Below are 18,787 nucleotides of genomic sequence, written 5' to 3'. Positions count from 1 at the left end.
AAATAGGAAAATAATTACTGCAATACCTACAGTCTTCATTTTTGTTTTATTTTCTTCTTCATTGTGTAATTTAATTTGTCCTCAATGCTTGTCTCTGTGTTTGAAAGGTGCTTAACAAATAACCTTACCTTGCCATTTTAGATTCAATTAGACCAGTGCACTTGATTAATAATGTTAGATCCCATAAGGAACATGTCTTGAGGATTGAGGTTTCCTACTAGGTTTTTTTTTATTATAACTTTAATCCGAGATCAAGGTACCAAAACTCTGTGTTCATAATATCTGCTTCAATCTCAAAATACTGTACTCAGAGCATTATGTTGTCTTGATGAAACCATACCACAGCCTTGACACTGCAAGAACTACAGAATAACAGACAAAGGTGTGAACTATCTTGAAAGTTAAGGATCTTTGGCTGTAATTTCAAGACCCAGTGACCTCATACATCCCCACCCCACCAACACACTACACTCTGAATACTGTGATGTTATCTGTCCGGTAAGAAAACTCTTTCCCATTTTCTTTCAGAAATGACCAACTTTTATTGATAAAAAACACACAGTGAAAAACTTGAACACACAAATAAAATATTCAAAACATATCAAGATATGAAACAGCTCTTTGTATTATAAAAGAAAAAAACATTTGTAAAAACAGCAATAACATTTTCCTGCTCTTGGCGTCTGAACTGCAGTGAGTGGGTGGTGGGGCTGTGGGCATATTTGGAATTTATGGCATATTTGAACCAAATCTCATTTGGAATGTCAACTCTAACAATGCAACATTGCCTTTTATTCACTGTGACTGGAGGAAACGACAAATGGGTTCAACAAAAGGGAGGTGTACAGAGAAAACAGCTAATTTTCAGTTAATGTGAAGACACCAAAGTTCCTTGGTAATGATCTCAGCCCACATAAATCATGACAAGGGAGACAAGACAGGGATGTGAATTATTCCAACTGGAGTTTACTCTCAATATTTCTTAAAATAGAGCACTTAGAGCACTACGGGGCTCCATCATTTCTGTGAAAGAGAGGATGATTGGTATAAACATTATATCTGCTTATTAGTATTGTCATTGTGAGCATGTTAGCATGGCAATGTAAGCTGCCTACAAAATTCTGAGTAGTAGAAGTAGTAGAAGACGTTTCTCCAAACAGTGAAATCAGCCACATCCTGCCACGCACACACACAAACACACCAAACAAAACATACCACCTAACATAATCCTCTGCCCTTATTTTATGTACACCTTTTTAACATTTTCACAAAGTTACTCCTTGTCATGTTATTTCACTAATAAAATAAAATTAAAAACAAAGCAAAACAAACAAACAAACAAAAAAACAATGGAAATAGCCACTAGTGGGCACAACATTTGACCCATTAACAAATCAGAGATTGGAGTGGTGATACAGAGGTCTGACAGCAGGTTAGCCAAACTTATTTGGAAGATAAAACTTAAATACTTAAATGAAGGTGAAAAACTCACTTCCTTTTTTCAAGTCTGACATTGATTATTACTCATCTTTATTTCAGATGTGCCCACTTACACTTTTACCTCAGAAAAAATAACAAACCTTAACTTTCCTTTACATTTTCAATATTGACTTACACTACACTGCCATCCTTACTAGAGAAAAATGTTTTAAAACAAGACTTTGTTTCTTACTGTAAACTAAGAATATGTGTTGGGACTTAAGAAGGGAGACTAAAATGGGGGCAAGTGACTAGTGATAGCAGTTCAAACAAGTATTGATGAGGTACAGTGACTGGAAGTAAGAACAAGGTTGCTACGGTTTTAAAAGGTAGACTTTTTGAAATTTCAATTGCCTGTATTTGCACATTTTGTTGCATTTTGGTGTCCTGCTCCAAGTATCTCCCATCTTACTGTTAAACCACTATCTTTCCTTAAAACTTTTCAAGTCGAGGAAATCATGATTTTTTTTCTGCTTATTCTCCTGGCCTGTGCAGGAGCCCAGTGAGGGCTCAGAGGTCATAGCTGAGGTGGTGAGCTCTCTGGGTCATTTCTTGGGGCTGTTGTACTGTCCCAGAGGGGAGCCCTGAACATAGGTGAGGATGGCACTCTGCAGGTAACTGGCTCTGTTGGCCTCATCCTCCCTTATCCTCCAGATCTCTGCCTCCTTCAGTCGCAGCTTCTCCAGCATGGAAGACATCTCGCTCTCTTTATCGAGAAGCGCCTCCCTGTGGTTACTGCTTAGTACTACAGGACATAGGGAGAAAGGTAGAAAAGAAAGCGTTCAGAAAATCATTTCAAACATGATGCATTTGAAATCTTCAGTGTCTGACCTGGTTACATCACAAAGCCTTACATTCTCAACAATTCAGCTGAATGTTCAAACTGTATGTTATTATTCATACTTTATTATTATTTATTATTCTACTTTGTTTCCAGAGTTGTTACATATAAACATAGAACTTGTTGCAACGTATGGCAATAGGGCATACTACTACTACTACATGCTACTGGCATCAATACATTTCTTTAGACAAATTAATTTGCACTGGAACAAATGACACAAAGACACAAGAAGAAATTAACCACCTTCTTGAAATGTGCTTTTGTTTTTGTAAAAGGTAATAAAGAGTGTACTTTTAATCTCTCTCTCCAGAGTACTGATCTTCTCTTTGAGTCCTCCCTGTGCCGTCCTCTCTGCCTGTAAATGTCCAATCTGCTCCTGCAGCTCCACCCTGATCCGGCTCACCTCAGCTACCTTTTCCTGGTCCTTACCCAACAGCTCCTGCAACAACACATCACCTGTTAAACCTCCAAAGCAAACTGATGTGGTACAACTTGGACAGTTGCTAGTCTACCAAGGAGCTGCTAAGTGGAAGGAATTACTTTGGGCATCAAGCATCTGTCTGGGAGTAGAAGTCCAGTTAGGTGTTAGGTGACATTAAAATCTCCTGGTTGAATCAATAAGTACAAAAGATGACAGATAGGTTCTTTGATGAAAGGTTACTAGCCTGAAAAAAACAAAGGAGAGAAGTCCACTAAGACTCTTGTGGTGCATTTCAGTGACAAACACCCAGTCACCAAGCTGAAATTTCTGTTTTATGTGCCACTAACAATAAGCAAAGGCTAAAGATGATGCTTTGTAGAAACTTCATAATATACTCTGTACTTTAAACCAGTTTAGTGTTTATTCTGAGTCAGTTCATTTGATTAATTTAACTTCTTTTGTGTAGTTTTGTTCTTCAAAATATTTTCCAGCTCTGCTGTGGCTACTGGAGTCACAGGCACAGATTGGCCTTTGTCCTTGTTTAGACAAAGAGTAGAGATATGGAAGCATGACAGTAGTGTGCTGCAGATGAATGTAAATTTTGTTGAAACCACAATGGGCAATGAGTGATAACCTTTACATATTTTGGTCTGTGTCTATTTGTTATCCTAAATGAACTGAAACAAAGCTCAGTATACAGTTGGCAACACGAAAGCAGGGTGTCAGACCGGGGCTCCAGCTGCCCAGTTGACTAAGTGGCACTATAAAGAACAAGTGGAACAACAATAGAAAGTGAGTTGAGCTCCAGGAAGACCCACATCATTTAGTTGTTTGGCAACTCATGTGTCAGAAAAACAGGTTATGTTGCAGTATTATGCTAAAATGATAATTTTTTACTCAATACCTCATAATGACAAAGTGAAAACAGAATTTTTGCAAATTTATTAAAAATAAAAACTGAAATATCAAATTGACATAAGTATTCGTTCAGGTTCCTCCAATGTCTCTTGACCATCTTTGAGATGTTTCTACACCTTGACTGGAGTCCACCTGTTGTAAATTCAGTTAAATGGACATGATCTGGAAAGACACACATCTGTCTTTATAGGGTCTCACAGCTGACAATGCACATCAGAGAAATGTCATTTAGTTTTATTTAGGGAGAGGATTCTGAATTTGCCTTTTGAGCTTACTTCCCTCCCGGAAGCTCCAATGACACCACGTCTGTCAGTGACACACAGGTTGAACTGTGCCTGGGGCACACCCCCTGTGTAACCCAGTCGACCAGCCCCTCTCAAATCATTCCAGATATGATGGTGAAAGAACCAGGGATTACGTTAAGTTACCCAAAGTTCTTTTTCTAACGTCATTCGGTGTTTCACTATGGGAGATATAGACCACTCCCGGAGTGCATAAGCTTCCCGAGGCCATAAACATATCCAGCCTGTCAGCAATAATTACACTGACCCTGGCGTGTTCACTTCTAGCATTGCTTGTGCTAAGGGCAGCCCCAAGACGTCAAATCTGTAAAACCTCACAAAAGTGTGAGGGATAACCCAACTTGTTACAGCACAAATTTCCTGCACTGACACAGCAAACCCCCACACTTATAGGCCAGAGAAATAGCCTCCACAATCCAGTGAGACAGCCTCTGGCGAGACAGTGGCTTGCCTTTATGAGGAGAAGCCCAGGACACGAACAGCTGATCAGCTTTCTTGAACCCTGCTGTTCTACTCACATACACCTGCAGTGCCCACACTGGACACAAGGTGTTTAGCTTTTGCTCCACACCTGAGGAAAAAGGAGGAGAGTAAAAAGCCAAAAGCTCCACAGTGGGACATCTGTAAGCTGACTCAACCACCTTAGGCACAAAAGCCAGGTTGGGTGGTAGGCAGACTTTAGTGCCACCTGGGGCAAACTGCAAGCAGGAAGGGTGGATAGAAAAAGCTTGCAAGTCACTCACATGCTTCGCTGGTTAAAGCCAAGAACAGATAATGCAACCATTTTTATTGCATTAATGCGGCCAGTCATTGAAAGGGGAAGCAAATTCCAGTTCCTGATGTTAGTTTTGTCAACCATATCCTTAACATAAGAGGAGCCATTTTTTCTTTAAATGCTTTATGAAATTCAAAGCCAAAACCATCTGGGCCAGCTGCTTTTCCAGAAGGGAGAGCTCGAATAGCATTTAAAAGATCTGCTTTAGTGACTGGGGTGTCAAGGTTATCTCTTCAGGCACTGTTTAGTTGAGGGTTTAAGGTGGTAAAGAAGTCACAAAAATCTGTTTCAGAGGCAGCTGCTTTGCTAGAATATAGTTCCCTATAGTAATCTCTGAAACAAACATTTATTTCCTTATGATTCGTAATCAATTTGCCTGATTTGGATTTAATCTGATAAATGGCCTGATTAGCCTGCTCACCTCTGAGTTGGCTTGCTAATAATTTCTCTGGCTTATCACCAAGTTCAAAATGTTTTTGTCTAAGTTTTAGTAAAGTAGTGCTTACACGTTTGCCAAGGATAGTGTTGTATTCATATTTTACTTTTAAGATTTTATCGTAATCGGACTGTAAAAGGGAGGATTTGTACATTGTTGAAATGGTATATTCTTGCAAAAAAGAACAGCAACCCCTCTGGCCTTATGAGTAAAAAGTGCCTGAAAATCCTGGGAAATCCAATTTGCCCTCATTCTACGCTATTCATTTACCCCAGTATGTGTTTCCCAGAGAAAAATTGTATCTGGCTTCAGTGATTTGAGATGTGAAAAAACCCGACCCCTTTTGGTTGCATGGCCGAGACCCCTCACATTCCAAGAGACCAATGTTAGATTATTATTGCATGTTTGCAATACAGAATGCAGCCTGGTGTCCACCCAAAAACCCCCACAAAATACCACACTTAAACGAACACAGGAACATGATTCCTACCCGCCCACCAAGTACTTCCCCAAATGAAGCACAACTATCCCTTTAGGGCCGGCATCACTAACCGCACGTCCAGTGACTAGCTCGCAGACGAATGGTGCTTCGCTAAAAAAAGAAAAGCTAAAGGAAAACTAGCTCAGCTCCAGTTCCAATGAGTGTAGGAAAAACAAAATTGACAGTTTGACCAAAAACCTTGTTGAATTTACGCCATTGTCACATTACCTCTGGTGTATAGTCTGGGAAAATAAGCACCTTCCTGCCTTTATACTCCAGCTGTTGTGACCTCCGGAGATGCAGTATGAGCTCTCTCTCTGTAAAAATGAACCCAGGCCATGATGGCACAGGGTGCAGCTCCCTCTGGAGGCGGCGGTGACAGGGTACGGTGTGTGCAGTCAATAACCACCTTAGATTGAAAATTGTCTTCTCCTAAGTTTTGGGATTAGGGCCTCGATGAATTCTGTTGGTTTACCTCCTTCCTCTCCTTAGGGAATACTGACAATCTTAACGTTGCTGCGGCGCGACTGGCCCTCGAGATCATCCACCTTGAGCTTGAGGGCGTTGTTTTCATTCTTCAGGCCGGAGAGCGCCTTTTCCAAGCCACTAATATAGCTTTCCTGATCTTTTACCTGCTCTTTGACAGCGTCAACCTTCTCCAACAGCTCTTTTTGGGAACTCTGTACCACCTGAAGGGTCTGATCTAGCTTATCAAACCTGTCATTTATATGTTTGAGGATCTTGTCCGAGATTTTGTCCCAGATCAAAGGCAAATCCTCCAGTGGCTGGGCTAGGAGAGTCACAACTGTCAGTGTTTGCATTAGCCAAAGCTAGTGATGCCCGAGACGGCTCAGTAAACTTGTTTTTCTTCAGCACGTTCTTCCAAAATGTAATCAAGGCAAACTCCAGTGTGTCAGGGAAGTTCTTAAGGTTGTCGAAGTGAACAGTGAGACTGTCAAAATCTTAAGTTTAAAGTTTGGCACGGAGGAGCATCCACACAGTGGTGTGGAAAATTTCAAAGCTTCGCCATGAAACAGGAAGTTGTATCTCCCATATGCACTGTCCAATCTGTCCCAAACTTCACGTTTGGAGTCTTGGCTTGAACACTTCTACATGCCAATATTCAGCCATACTCATAGTCCCACCTACTGGCAACAGGAAATTACATGTATTATACATTAATGTATTCCTCTAGTAGGTTGATAAAGATCCATTTCACATGAGGTCAGAAATCGCCTATTGAAGTTACAACTAACCAAGAACATACTTGTCAAGTCTGAGAGAAAGAGGATTAAGCGTGTCTAAGGGTCTGTCTGTGCATGGAGCTGCCTTCATGAATGCAAATATGCAACTGATGGACGCAGTAAGTGATATTTAAGTAATTTGTTCTGTGTCCAACGGTCATGCAAATTCAGAACCATGTCGTATGACTTGCAGGTTGACAAAGATCCATTTCACATCATCATCATCATCATCATCATCATCACATAAGTCAGAGACATTTATTACAGTTAAAACCAGCAAGAGGGCACTTATCATGTCTAAGGCAAAAGGACAGAGGATTAAGCTGCTCTTAGGCTCCATCTTTGAAGGTGGCTTCATGCATGATAAAAATATGCAACTGATGGGAAAAGTCAGTGATTTTTTGCTCGGTTTCAGAATCATATTGTTCGACCCGTATTAAACCTATGGCTGCCAGTGCCCTGACAGCACAGAGCTGGAGGGCCTGTTTAATGCTGCTTGCAGCTTTATTCTATATTAATTAGCAAATATTGTTCTTCAAATCTTTATTATTATTTTTCCGTACGTTTTTTGGTCGCTAACTACTCCTGCATACTTTGTGCTACCGAAACAATTGAGGTATCAAAATGTTCAGCTCCATTAAGACATTTCTGCTAGTAGTCAACGTTTTTCTTTTATTTATGAGCAATTTTATATTCATATTTTTTTTATCAATTAAAAAATGAATGGAATTCTATGGGAACTCAGCTCAACTTTCTTTAAACCAACTCAACTTTGCAAGCTTAGCAGTCTGGCATACACACACAGACTCCATTTGTGTCTTAAAATGATCCTTTAATGTTGTACCTTTTCATGTGCTAAAAATGTTAACTTTAGATTTGTGGAGTTTTGTGGAGGCTTGTTACAGCTTCTTGGAGGATTTATCAGTGTGTCCTGTGACCAGCTAGAGCGAGGAGCTGTGAAATTTTGAGAGCAGAATCAGATCTCTTAAAGGCATTGTCATGTAGTTTAAAGGCTCCTGCCTCTCATCATGTTAACATCTAAGTACATTGAAATTTTCCAAGATCTCTGCAGTGTGGGTTTCAGTGGCGCACAAAGTAGAGTGGGTACTTCCCAGTCAGAAGGTTAGCGGTTCGATACCTGGCTCCTCTGGTCAATGAAACAACATGAAATTTTACTTTTTACTATTTATACTATTTTGTTTTTTCTGCAATTTTGCTATTTTGCTGTTCTGCTATTCATATACTCTGCTCTTGCTATTTAAATTTAAGCATTGCTTCTGGATTTCAACTGTTATCAGCCGTTTTGCTTCAGCAATGCATTCAGGTTGCAGCATTCACACTGCATTTTCTGCAGGAGCTTATAATGCAACACTATTAGTTCAATTGTAATGTAAATCTATGTTGTGAACACAGGATATGGAATATGATGATGCCCACACATTGTGAGCCTGAAATGTTCTATGTGTAACAGTGCATCCTAACCTGCTGGAGCTCCTCTATCCTGCGCCGCAGTCCGTCCATCTCGACACTCTGCTGACCGGTTTTAGCCTGCAGCTCAGAGATGGTCTGCTTTTGCTGGGAGCAGTGGTGCTGGACCTCCTGCAGGGAAGAACGCACCGAGCGAAGCTTCTCCTCTAACATTGACACATGCTCCTGCTACTCAGAGGAAACAATATGAAAGAAGATGACGGAGAAACTTAAGTGTTGTATATGTATGTTTAACCTTTAATTTTTCTAGATTCTTTCATGATAACCATAACTTCTTGCTGTAGATAGGACCTTTAAAACATCACAATCACAGCAGAGATGTGGAAGCATGAGAGTAGTGTGCTGCAGATGAATACAAATAGCAAATATTTGCTGAAACAAAGATGGACAATGATTGATAACCCTCATCCCAGAGGACGTGGCTTAGTTTATGAAATGAAACAAAACTCAGTGTACAGTTGGCGACATGAGAGAAGGGTGTCAGACCTGGCTCCGGCTGCCCAGATGATTAAGTGACAATGTGAGGAACAAGTGGAACAACCATGGAAAGTGAGTTGAGCTCAGGTAAGACCTCATTTCTCATTGTTGACAATTAAGCATTCAGTACACACTGCAGCCTGTTAGTAGCTGGAATAGCTGCAAGGCTTGGTGGTTATGAAAGCCTTTAGATCTAAAGTGAAACATTACTACCTACACTGTGACACTAGTCATAACTGAAGCTGGCTAGCACACCTCAGTGCATCTTGGAGCCATCCTGATCATAACTCAGAATACTGAAGACTGTCAATGACCCAGAGCAGGCACTGGAAGCAAGTTCAGACTCATAATCTTGTTTACGTACTTGTTTTCTAAATCAAAATGTTGCTAATTTATTGTAAGATTACTTCTTTTGTTAAAGTTTTCTGTAGCTTAGGCAATATTTAACAGTTGAGAACTTTGCCTTCTTTTCCATCCGTCCATGCATTATCTATACCGCTTACCTTTTAAGGGTTGCGGGAATGCTGGAGCCTATCCCAGCTGACATTGGCCAGGGTACACCCTGTACGGATCACCAGTCCATTGCAGGGCCAACACATAAAGTCAAACAACCATTCACACTCACATTCACACCTGCAGCCAATTTAGAGTCACCAATTAACCTAACTAGCATGTCTTTGGGCTGTGGGAGGAAGCCGGAGTAACCGGAAAGAACACAAGCAGGCACAGGGAGAACATGCAAAGGCCTGAAGCGGGCCTGAGATTTTCTGTGAACCCTTTATGCTGTGCGGCGACAGTGCTAACCACTGCACCACTATGCCACCCCACTTTGCCTTCTTTAACAAAGTGAAAAAAGTTTTTGAAGAAAAGTTAAGTCCTCAAAGTGAAGAAACTCAGGTATTGTACTGACAATTCTTGTATAGGACTGTTATCTTTGGTCTGATGGTGCAGCTACAGAAGAGTTCAACAATATTATTATTATTGCCTTTAATGATGGCAGTTGGCTATCAGTTTTTGAGGTATCTTGCTCTCCATTCACCAGACACTTTGGTTTATAATAAAGTCATCTGAATAACTGATCACAGATGCAGATTTTATGACCCACCTCTTCCAGGCGCACTTGAGCTCGCACTCTTCCCAGTTCCTCCTCTGCTTGGGCCCTCTCTGACACACACAGTGCTTTAGCCTTAATCAGCTCCTGTAACAGATGTAAATGACATTTTCACAATATCACATTACAGCTAATATGTATAGATGTTTATTAAACTGTGTCCACCATCCACACCTTTTCACTGACAGGGCAGACACTATAATAATCCAACACTCCAGCACAAAGGTGTTCCCATGTTCTACATTCACTTCCAGCTTGACCTGAGAAGTGGGAGATTCCCTTCTTGCAAAGAGAAGCAAGTGGATTTGTGTGAACTGAATTTCCTGGTTAAATACGGTTAGGAAAAGTAACAGGGTGAAGCTGTTCTATGGAATAAGAAGCTTGGGTAATAAATGTGGTTAGGCTTGGTGCTGACTGGTGTAATGCAAAACAGTTTATTGACAATGACAAGGCTGCCATCAGATTGAGGATCTGACTGCATCTTGCTCAGTTGTGATGATATTGTGGTGATAATAGTCTTAGTGTTTGTAATAAGGTAAAGTATCTTAGACATTTTATTAATTGACAAATGGCAGATGATGAAGATATTTGTAGGCAATACCACATGATGTATGATAGATGTCTGTATTTAGAGCATACTATACACCACTCTGTACTGCACACTTGTGGTCAAACTACAGAAAAGCAAGTTTACAAATACTTAAAGTAGCTTCTAATGATGCCATGAGAATATTACTTAAGAAACCTAGATGGTGTAGTTTCAGTAAAATTTTTGTTGCTGCTGGAGTCCATACTACAAATTATATATAAATATAGATGCATTTGTTGGCTTGCGGAGTCTGAAAATGAAATCATCCTGGGCTTCTGAAACACAAGGTTTAATACTACACCCTCTCAATCCCAGCTGTAGAGACACTGATACAGTCTCCTTGTAAACCTATTCTTTTCGCACAGTGTTTTCTTATTGTGCTTTGTAAATGTATGTAGAGGTGGAATTCACTTAGGCATCACAGTGTACGGATACTGCTGTGGGAGCCTCTGATGTGGGAACTGGTTTATGGTTCAGTGTGTGATTTCACCTGCTGAACTACCACTGCAACAGTAAGCAGGTTTATTGTACTGTTAGGACATATCTTGCTGTAATGACATATCCCATGGTAATATATTTACATTCTTTCATTCACTGACAGAGATAACTGATGGTGGTGAGTAGGTTTGTTTTTGTTGAATGTGTGCTCCCAAAAAACAGCAAGTAACAGTCTTTCTTTAACTTTCTTAATGTTGTCTTCGCTGTCAACAGTCTTGCTCTCCATTCACTAGAATGTTGGATGTGAACAAAGTCAGTGTCATCTGAATAACTGATTGAAGGTGCAGATTTTATAACCCACCTGAAAAAGTAGAATCAAACACCCCACAGCCCAAGCAGCCCTGACCAGTCATACCAATCGCAAGCTACACTGCTACACCATAACCACTTTACATTGAAATGGCTTTAGGCTAATGTTGTGTTTTTGTCATGGATACTGGACAGTAGAGATGTAAAAAAATTAGTTACGTATGAAAATATGGTTATATGGATTCTGGATGACCGCAGTGATGGTCAAGTCAGTCAAAGGATTGTGAGGTCTGTGTGTAGCTTCCTGGATAAGCTGAGGGCAGCTAGCACTATAACCTGGTGGAGGTCGCTGTCTTAATAGGGGCATAAGTCCTTGGCCAAACAATTCCCCTGGAACTACAGGGAGAGTGCGGAGAGCTCTCTGGCCCGGCTCTAGAAGTGGGGACCAGGCTTGGTTACTGAATGGAAGCATCCATGCTGGTGGTTTGCAAAGACTGAGACAGGACTAATATTAGGTGGGAAAGAGAGTTTCCAGTATGGCCCATGTGTGCTGCCGTATCATAACATTTAACCAAAAAGTCATCTGTAATACGACACTGTGGCCTTGGACAGCAAGCGTCTGGTCTCAGCACCTCATTGGGTGACACAGTGAGGGAAGAGATAGATGGTTCCACGGCTGGCATCTGGCCCAGTCTGTAACTGCTGGCATTCTACATGGAAGCCAAGGCTCTGCCATCAGATGTGTGGTGAGTAGGGATAAGCATTTTGATTACTTTTTGAAGTTGGATTAATCATGCCAATTTAAGTCGATCAGTCATGACGTCATCATTAAGACGTGCCCTCCACCCAAACCAAAACAATAATATGTTGTGATGTCAAGTCATGTTTTTGCAGTGTAGTGTACAGATGCACTAACTTTACCTCCCAAGCCCCACTCATCAACAATGCACCTCAGACTAGCGGTGATGTTCTCAGCAGTCAGGGAGCCACTGAGCTTAACTATCTCTAACAGGAAGCTAAACACTAATTTGAAAGCCAGCAGCCAGCCCTTGGAGGACAAAAACCGTAGCTCCAACTGTGTAGTTACAGGGCTCTTAGATCTTAAGATGTAAGGTATGTCTTTCATGATGACATGGACTTAAATACTCCACGCCCTGTCATCCCAGATCACACGTCACTTTGTTGATGATGAACTACTTGACCTGTGCATGCGCGAGTTGGATATCATTCAGTGTTAATAACTGCCTCTGGCGGTCAGGATGAATGAAACAGAACCCATTAGGGATGCACTGATACCACATGTTTTCAATGCAATTACAAGTACTTACATTTGAGTACTTGCTGATACTGAGTACCAATATGAGTACTTACTAATGCCATTACAGTTCATACTGAACGTCACGCTGCCGTAAAGTGGTATCGGGACACTTTTATGAATATGAGTATGAGTACAGGAACAGGGTATCGGACAGACACCTGATGCTGGTATCGGTGCATCTCTAGAACCCATGTTAATGAACTGCAAGAGTTCAGCTCATCATAATGGTGGTATGCTTGCAGAGCTGGTTTTGTACACAGACAAGTCTCTGAAGGGCGATAAGGCTACAAAAAGCAGTCACTAATAGTAAACACAAAAAGGCAATCAATGCAATACTTGTATACATGCTATACAAACACATGACACCAGGTCAACATCACTGTCACTGTCGTCATTGTCACTTGTCACCAAATCTATCAGTGAGAGCAGCAAGAGAAAGGAAAGGCATAAGCTAGAGGAAACACAGCTAGTAATAGAATGTTTGAATGAATGAATGAAGATGTTGATCTTATACATGTGTTTGTGTCACCTATACAACCCCCACCTTGATGAATGCAAATTAAACTCAGCAGCTCATATGCAGCTCATATACAATATATGAGCTGTCAGCCTGTCAGTTTGTGGCACACATTCAAAAGTGGTACATATCTGTTCCTCATTGTGCAGTCTTCTGCAAACTTAAGAATAAACATAATTTAAAATCCATGTTAAAATTTGACAGCAGCCTATGTGCAAGGATGTGAAGCTGATACAATGAAAGCAGAATCAAACAGAGGAGCGACAATCATGTGTTTTCTTTTCAAGATGCCTCAAAACAAGATTCAACAGCACTGTATGGCATCTATAATCCTCCTCCTGGCTTGATAAGTTGAAACTGGAGCAGGGTCTAATCTATCCTGTACACTGACATAATAGCACCATTAATTTGAGTTTAATTACACTGAACTGTGGCTCTAACTTCTGGCATGTATTATAAGTGCCAAGCTGGATATATATGAGCTTTTTGGAAAATCTGAGTTTCCCAGTCATAATTCTAACTTGAATGTTGATGTGAGCTATTTATAAATTGGAAACTCATAACTCTGATATGCCATGAACGCAAATAACTATAATCTATAGTCTGTTTTAGCAGTTACCTTGTTGACTTAATGTATGTATTACACTGATTGGGTTATCTTTTTTCTTAAAGATTAAGATGATTTTTGCTTTTACTAGATTCCCAGCTAGAATCGTACCAAAGATGTTACTGTCAGTTACTGCCAATAGCCTAAATCATCCAGCTATTAGGATACCCCAGATTGTGTTCTTTTAAACCCAGATACTCTGAATTCTGACCTCTTCCAGTTGTATCCGCTGTCCCTCCAGTTTGAAGATGCGCTCTTGCAGAGTTCTCTCACTTTCCTCCAGATGTCGATTCACATGCTCCACCTATAATTTTAATTTTTAGCATTTTATCACTGTAATAAATCTGCATCTATTAGATAAAATAAAATGCATTGACTGTCCAATGGTAACAAAATTAGCTCCCCAGCACCTATAAAGTGCATCAATTAACACATTACATCTTGTTTGTGTTATCAATACAAAGAGTCAAATGTAAAAGGTTGTTATATGGTGGATTATTTCTTGGCCCGATGCAGTAATTTCCTGGAGTCTCTACACTGGTTTCTTTGACAAGTTCATAGTGACAATAGGATTTTATTATCAGAGAGAGTCTCTCTGTATTGTTAAATTCCATTGCAACATGCTTGGAATTTCAAGAAAGCACCTCTTTCTGTCGGAGATTGTCCATGTCCTCCAGGACTTGTTTGGACCTTCGTTTCTCTGTTTCCAGACGGTCTGTCAGAGGGTGATACACAAGAAATTTGCACTAGGTTTCATGTGAAAAAGACCGTGTGTGTTTGTGTTCATTATGTGTGTGTTACCCTCTGCCTGTGCTAGTCGCAGCTTTAGCTCAGCTGTGTTGTTGGTCAGTTCTTGTTTCAGCTCAAAGATCTGGTGCTGCTGAGACTTGCACCTGCGCTCCATCTCCTCCACCTAACACACGTGCGCATGCACGCACGTGCACATGCACACACATACACACACACAAAACAGTTACGCTCACATCTAACACAACTGCCATAACTGGCAGATGTATTGTCTAGTACAGTAGCCTTAGAATCCACTGTAATATCTGATTTAGACTCTGAGCTAACTTCAACAGTTACTTTATCTAAATCATCATCTTGTCTTTTAGACCCTATTCCAGGTAGGCTATTCAAGGATTTTTTACCTTTATCTAACACTTCGATATTAGACTTGATCAATTTATCCTTATCAACACACTACGTACCTCTGGTTTTTAAGATTGTAGTAATTTAACCTCTCCTTAAAGAGCCACTCTACCTACGATCCAGATATTTTAGCCAACTATGGATTTACAGCCAACCTGACCTTCATTTCCAAAATCCTTGAAGAAGCTGTTGCAAAATCAATTATATGATTATCTGCATAGGAATGGTATGAAGATTTTCAAACATTTAGGGGTGCATTATAGCACCAAAAGTTCCAATCTTCTCATGGCCTCAGACAATGGATTAAAGGAACCACACTAGGCTGGTTTAAGTCAGATTTAGCAAATAAATTCCTGTTTGTTCATGTTAAAGAAGACTCTTCCATGCACACAAAAGTTAGCCATAGTGCTTGCTACAGTTCTCCATATAGTTTTGTTTTAGAAGACTACTTTTTAGTCTTTATATTCTTCCTTTAGGGAGCATTATACAAAAGCACCACGTAAATCTCTATTATCTATGAAGCTGGATTAAATTTATCAGCTAGTCAAACTTCATTAATGTCTTAAAGACATAAAGGCCTGGATGAGCTACAATTTTTGCCACTAAATTCAAACAGAAGTTATTGTGTTTGGCCCTAAACACCTCAGAAAAACATAATCTGGTTATGTAGTTAATAATGACAAAAGAAAGTCTCTAGGGAAGCCCTCTTCCACCTACACAATAATATATAAATCAGAATCAGCCTGTCTCAAAAGGATGCTGAAAATCTTGTCCATTTATTTGTTCCCTCTCAACTGGACTACTGTAATTCCTTATTATCAGGACGTCCCAGTAACTCTATGAGAAGCATCCAGTTGATCCAAAATGCTGCAGCATGAGTACTGACGGGAACAAGAAAGAGAGATCTTATTTCTCCCGTGTTACCTTCTCTACAAGGGCTCCCTGTAAATCCAGAGAATAATTCACAAACCTTGTCCTTACACAAAGACCCTCAATGACCAAACTCCATTATATCTTAAAGACTCCATAGCCCCCTATTATCTTAATAGAGCAAGACAGAGCTTTCAGCTATTAGGCTGCTCTTCTGTGGAATCAGCTCCCAGTCTGGGCTGAGGACACAGACAACCTCTTTACGGGAACACATTAATTCCACACACTCAGTTCTGAACAGACATCACTCTTACTTTACTCTTGAGTTGGATGTTGGTTTCGGACAAGTTTTGGACCTCTCTGAGGAGTTTGCCCTCTCTGTGCACACAGTCCTACAGGATGGAAAACAGCATGAGGCGGAGCATAACTTTATAACAGCATACATTTATAACAGTCATATCTTGGAAGTGATTTTGTGTCATGATGTGTCAGTTTGTTAGGATGTGTCGCTGTTTTGATGAATTTTATTCCACATCAGGGCCTGTTACACTGTGAACCTACTCAGACTCTCTTCTCTGGTGAACAACTTACTCAGTTAGCTCTGGGGTGATCAAAACCAGCTATAAAGCTCATGCTTAAGACATATGGCCCTGCATGACATATGAATTACTGTTTCTCACCAAAAAATGTCTTAATTGAAGTGGTTAACAGTAATGATTCAGTAGATAAAAGTTGACAGATTCAATTCTGAGCACAGAATATAAAAAGCAGCAAAAGAAAATACAGTCACCAAATAATAAAAGCAGTGCATTAAAATTAGTATCACTTAACTAGTCTGGAATGGTAAATACCATTGATGATGGGTTCATCTTTTGTGTACTAAGACCAGTTTTTTCTTTTGTTGAAAGAAAAGTACTTGAATAAAAAAAGCTTGATGACGCCATATACACCTCATCATCATAATCATCATAGTCGTTTCCTCCCACGAAGGTGAAACTACTTGTTTTTACATTGTTTTCTGTCCTCTCACCTGGCCTTACCTCTTGTTCTTTCTTCCTCTCTCTGCTCTGGCGTTCCCACTGCTTTCTTTCTCAACCTTCACTTGAGTCAGCAGTTCTCCCATGTTGTGATTTTTCTGCTCAGAGAGGGCAAGGGCAGCCTCGGTCATCTGCAGTCTGCATATCAAATCATTATGTGATCATTGTTACAGGTAGAGCTGTTGATGATGAGTCAATTGACAGAAAATGAATCAGCAACTATTTTGGTTATTGAGTAACCATTTTAAGCAAAAAAAATTTGAATATTTCCTTGTATTTTCTTTGTTCCAGCTTCATGCTTTTCATTATCACATAGGACAGTAAATTTATTATTAGACAAAACAATACATTTGAGAACATCACCTTGGGCTGTAGAATATTACAGTGAATTCGCATCGCATTCTGCAATGTCACAAGATTTATTTCCATCCAGTGTTGCATTAATTTTTCACCAAGATCTTGTATTGATGATGGAGAGTCGGACCACTGTGCAAAGTCTTCTTCAGCACATCCCGAAGATTCTCAGTGGGGTTAAGGTCTGGACTCTGTGGTGGCCAATCCATGTGTGAGAATGATATCTCATGCTCCCTGAACCACTCTTTGACAATTTGAGCCCGATGAATCCTGGCATTGTCATCTTGGAATATGCCCGTGCAATCAGGGAAGAAAAAAATCCATTGATGGAATAACCTGGTCATTCAGTATATTCAGGTAGTCAGCTGACCTCATTCTCTGGGCAAATAATGTTGGTGAACCTAGACCTGACCAACTGCAGCAAACCCCAGATCACCCACAGGCTTGTACAGTAGGCACTAGGCATGATGGGTGCATCACTTCATCTGCCTCTCTTCTTACCCTGATGCCCCATCACTCTGGAACAGGGTAAATCTGGACTCATCAGACCACATGACCTTCTTTCATTGCTCCAGAGTCCAATCTTTATGCTCCCTAACAAACAGAATTTTTCTGATTAGCCTCACTTAGTAGTTTTCTTAAGACTACACAGCTGTTCAGTCCCAATCCCTTGAGTTCCCTTCGCATTGTGCATATGGAAATGCTCTTACTTTCACTATTAAACATAGCCCTGACTTTTAACGTTTTAACTTTTTTAAGTGATCGCTGATCACGATCAATCAGGATTTTTTTTCCGGCTATTTCTTCCTCCCACTATCCTTCCAGTTTTTAATAATGCGTTGAACAGTTCTTAACCCAATTTTAGTAGTTTCTGCAATCTCTTAGATGTTTTCTCTGCTTTTGCATGCCAATGATTTGACCTTCTCAAACAGACTAACATCTTTTCAACAACTATAGGATGTGTCTTTCGACATGGTTGTTTAAGAAATGAGAAGCTACTCATTGAATCATTTTGGGGTTAAATAACTTGTTGCCAGCTGAAAGATAATCGCCCATGCAGTAATTATCCAATAGGAGGGTCTTACCTGTTTGCTTAGTTAAATCCAGGTGGCGACTTTTTTTTTGGCCAGGCAGTGTATATAATTGATTTGTTTGTTAAATACATAGTTCTTCAATTGAAAACTCAACACATGCAGTCCATCTGAGTGGACATGTGAGAATAAAAACACAACACAAAAAATCCTTGCAATCTGTGCATGAAAGGGTTGAATTAAAATTAAGCTTGAATTCAAAGGACTTTAGAGAGTGAATTTGTGAAAAACTGAAAACAAATGGCCTAATAACCTCAGCAGAGGTGTTGATGTGTTCTAAGACAAGTTAAATGATAATGTTTAACTGGACATGTTTGGTAGGTTGTCTGTGCTCCTGAGAGCCTTCAGTGATAATAGTTGGTTCTGAAGCACACGATTAAATATTCAATTGCATGAGTGTGCAAGGAGGGCCGAGTCAGTGGGGGTGGGGGGTTGCACCGTTTTAGGTTATACTGTAGTTCATACAATCTTGTGCTTGGCTGAAAAATTATTTAAGTCACTCATGTACACACAATACCTAGACACAGAC

General features: G+C 40.2%; 1 protein-coding gene across 1 annotated transcript; it reads right to left on the bottom strand.

Moving 5' to 3' along the window:
* Positions 1-517: 517 nt before the first annotated feature.
* LOC108882081 (leucine-rich repeat-containing protein 45-like) lies at positions 518-17,275 on the bottom strand. The gene is given in 11 exon segments (XM_018674353.2): positions 518-2,224; positions 2,615-2,762; positions 8,383-8,556; positions 9,971-10,063; positions 13,966-14,058; positions 14,399-14,469; positions 14,556-14,667; positions 16,091-16,168; positions 16,817-16,860; positions 16,863-16,951; positions 17,177-17,275. Coding segments are annotated over 11 exon segments (1,140 nt in total). The 5' UTR covers positions 17,215-17,275; the 3' UTR covers positions 518-2,024.
* Between the last annotated feature and the right edge of the window lie 1,512 nt (positions 17,276-18,787).

This window comes from Lates calcarifer, unplaced genomic scaffold (genome assembly GCF_001640805.2).
Source record: "Lates calcarifer isolate ASB-BC8 unplaced genomic scaffold, TLL_Latcal_v3 scaffold_53_113, whole genome shotgun sequence".
NCBI lineage: Eukaryota > Metazoa > Chordata > Actinopteri > Centropomidae > Lates > Lates calcarifer.
The sequence above is the reverse complement of the archived record's forward strand: the minus strand, read 5'-3'. Positions and strand labels throughout refer to the sequence as shown.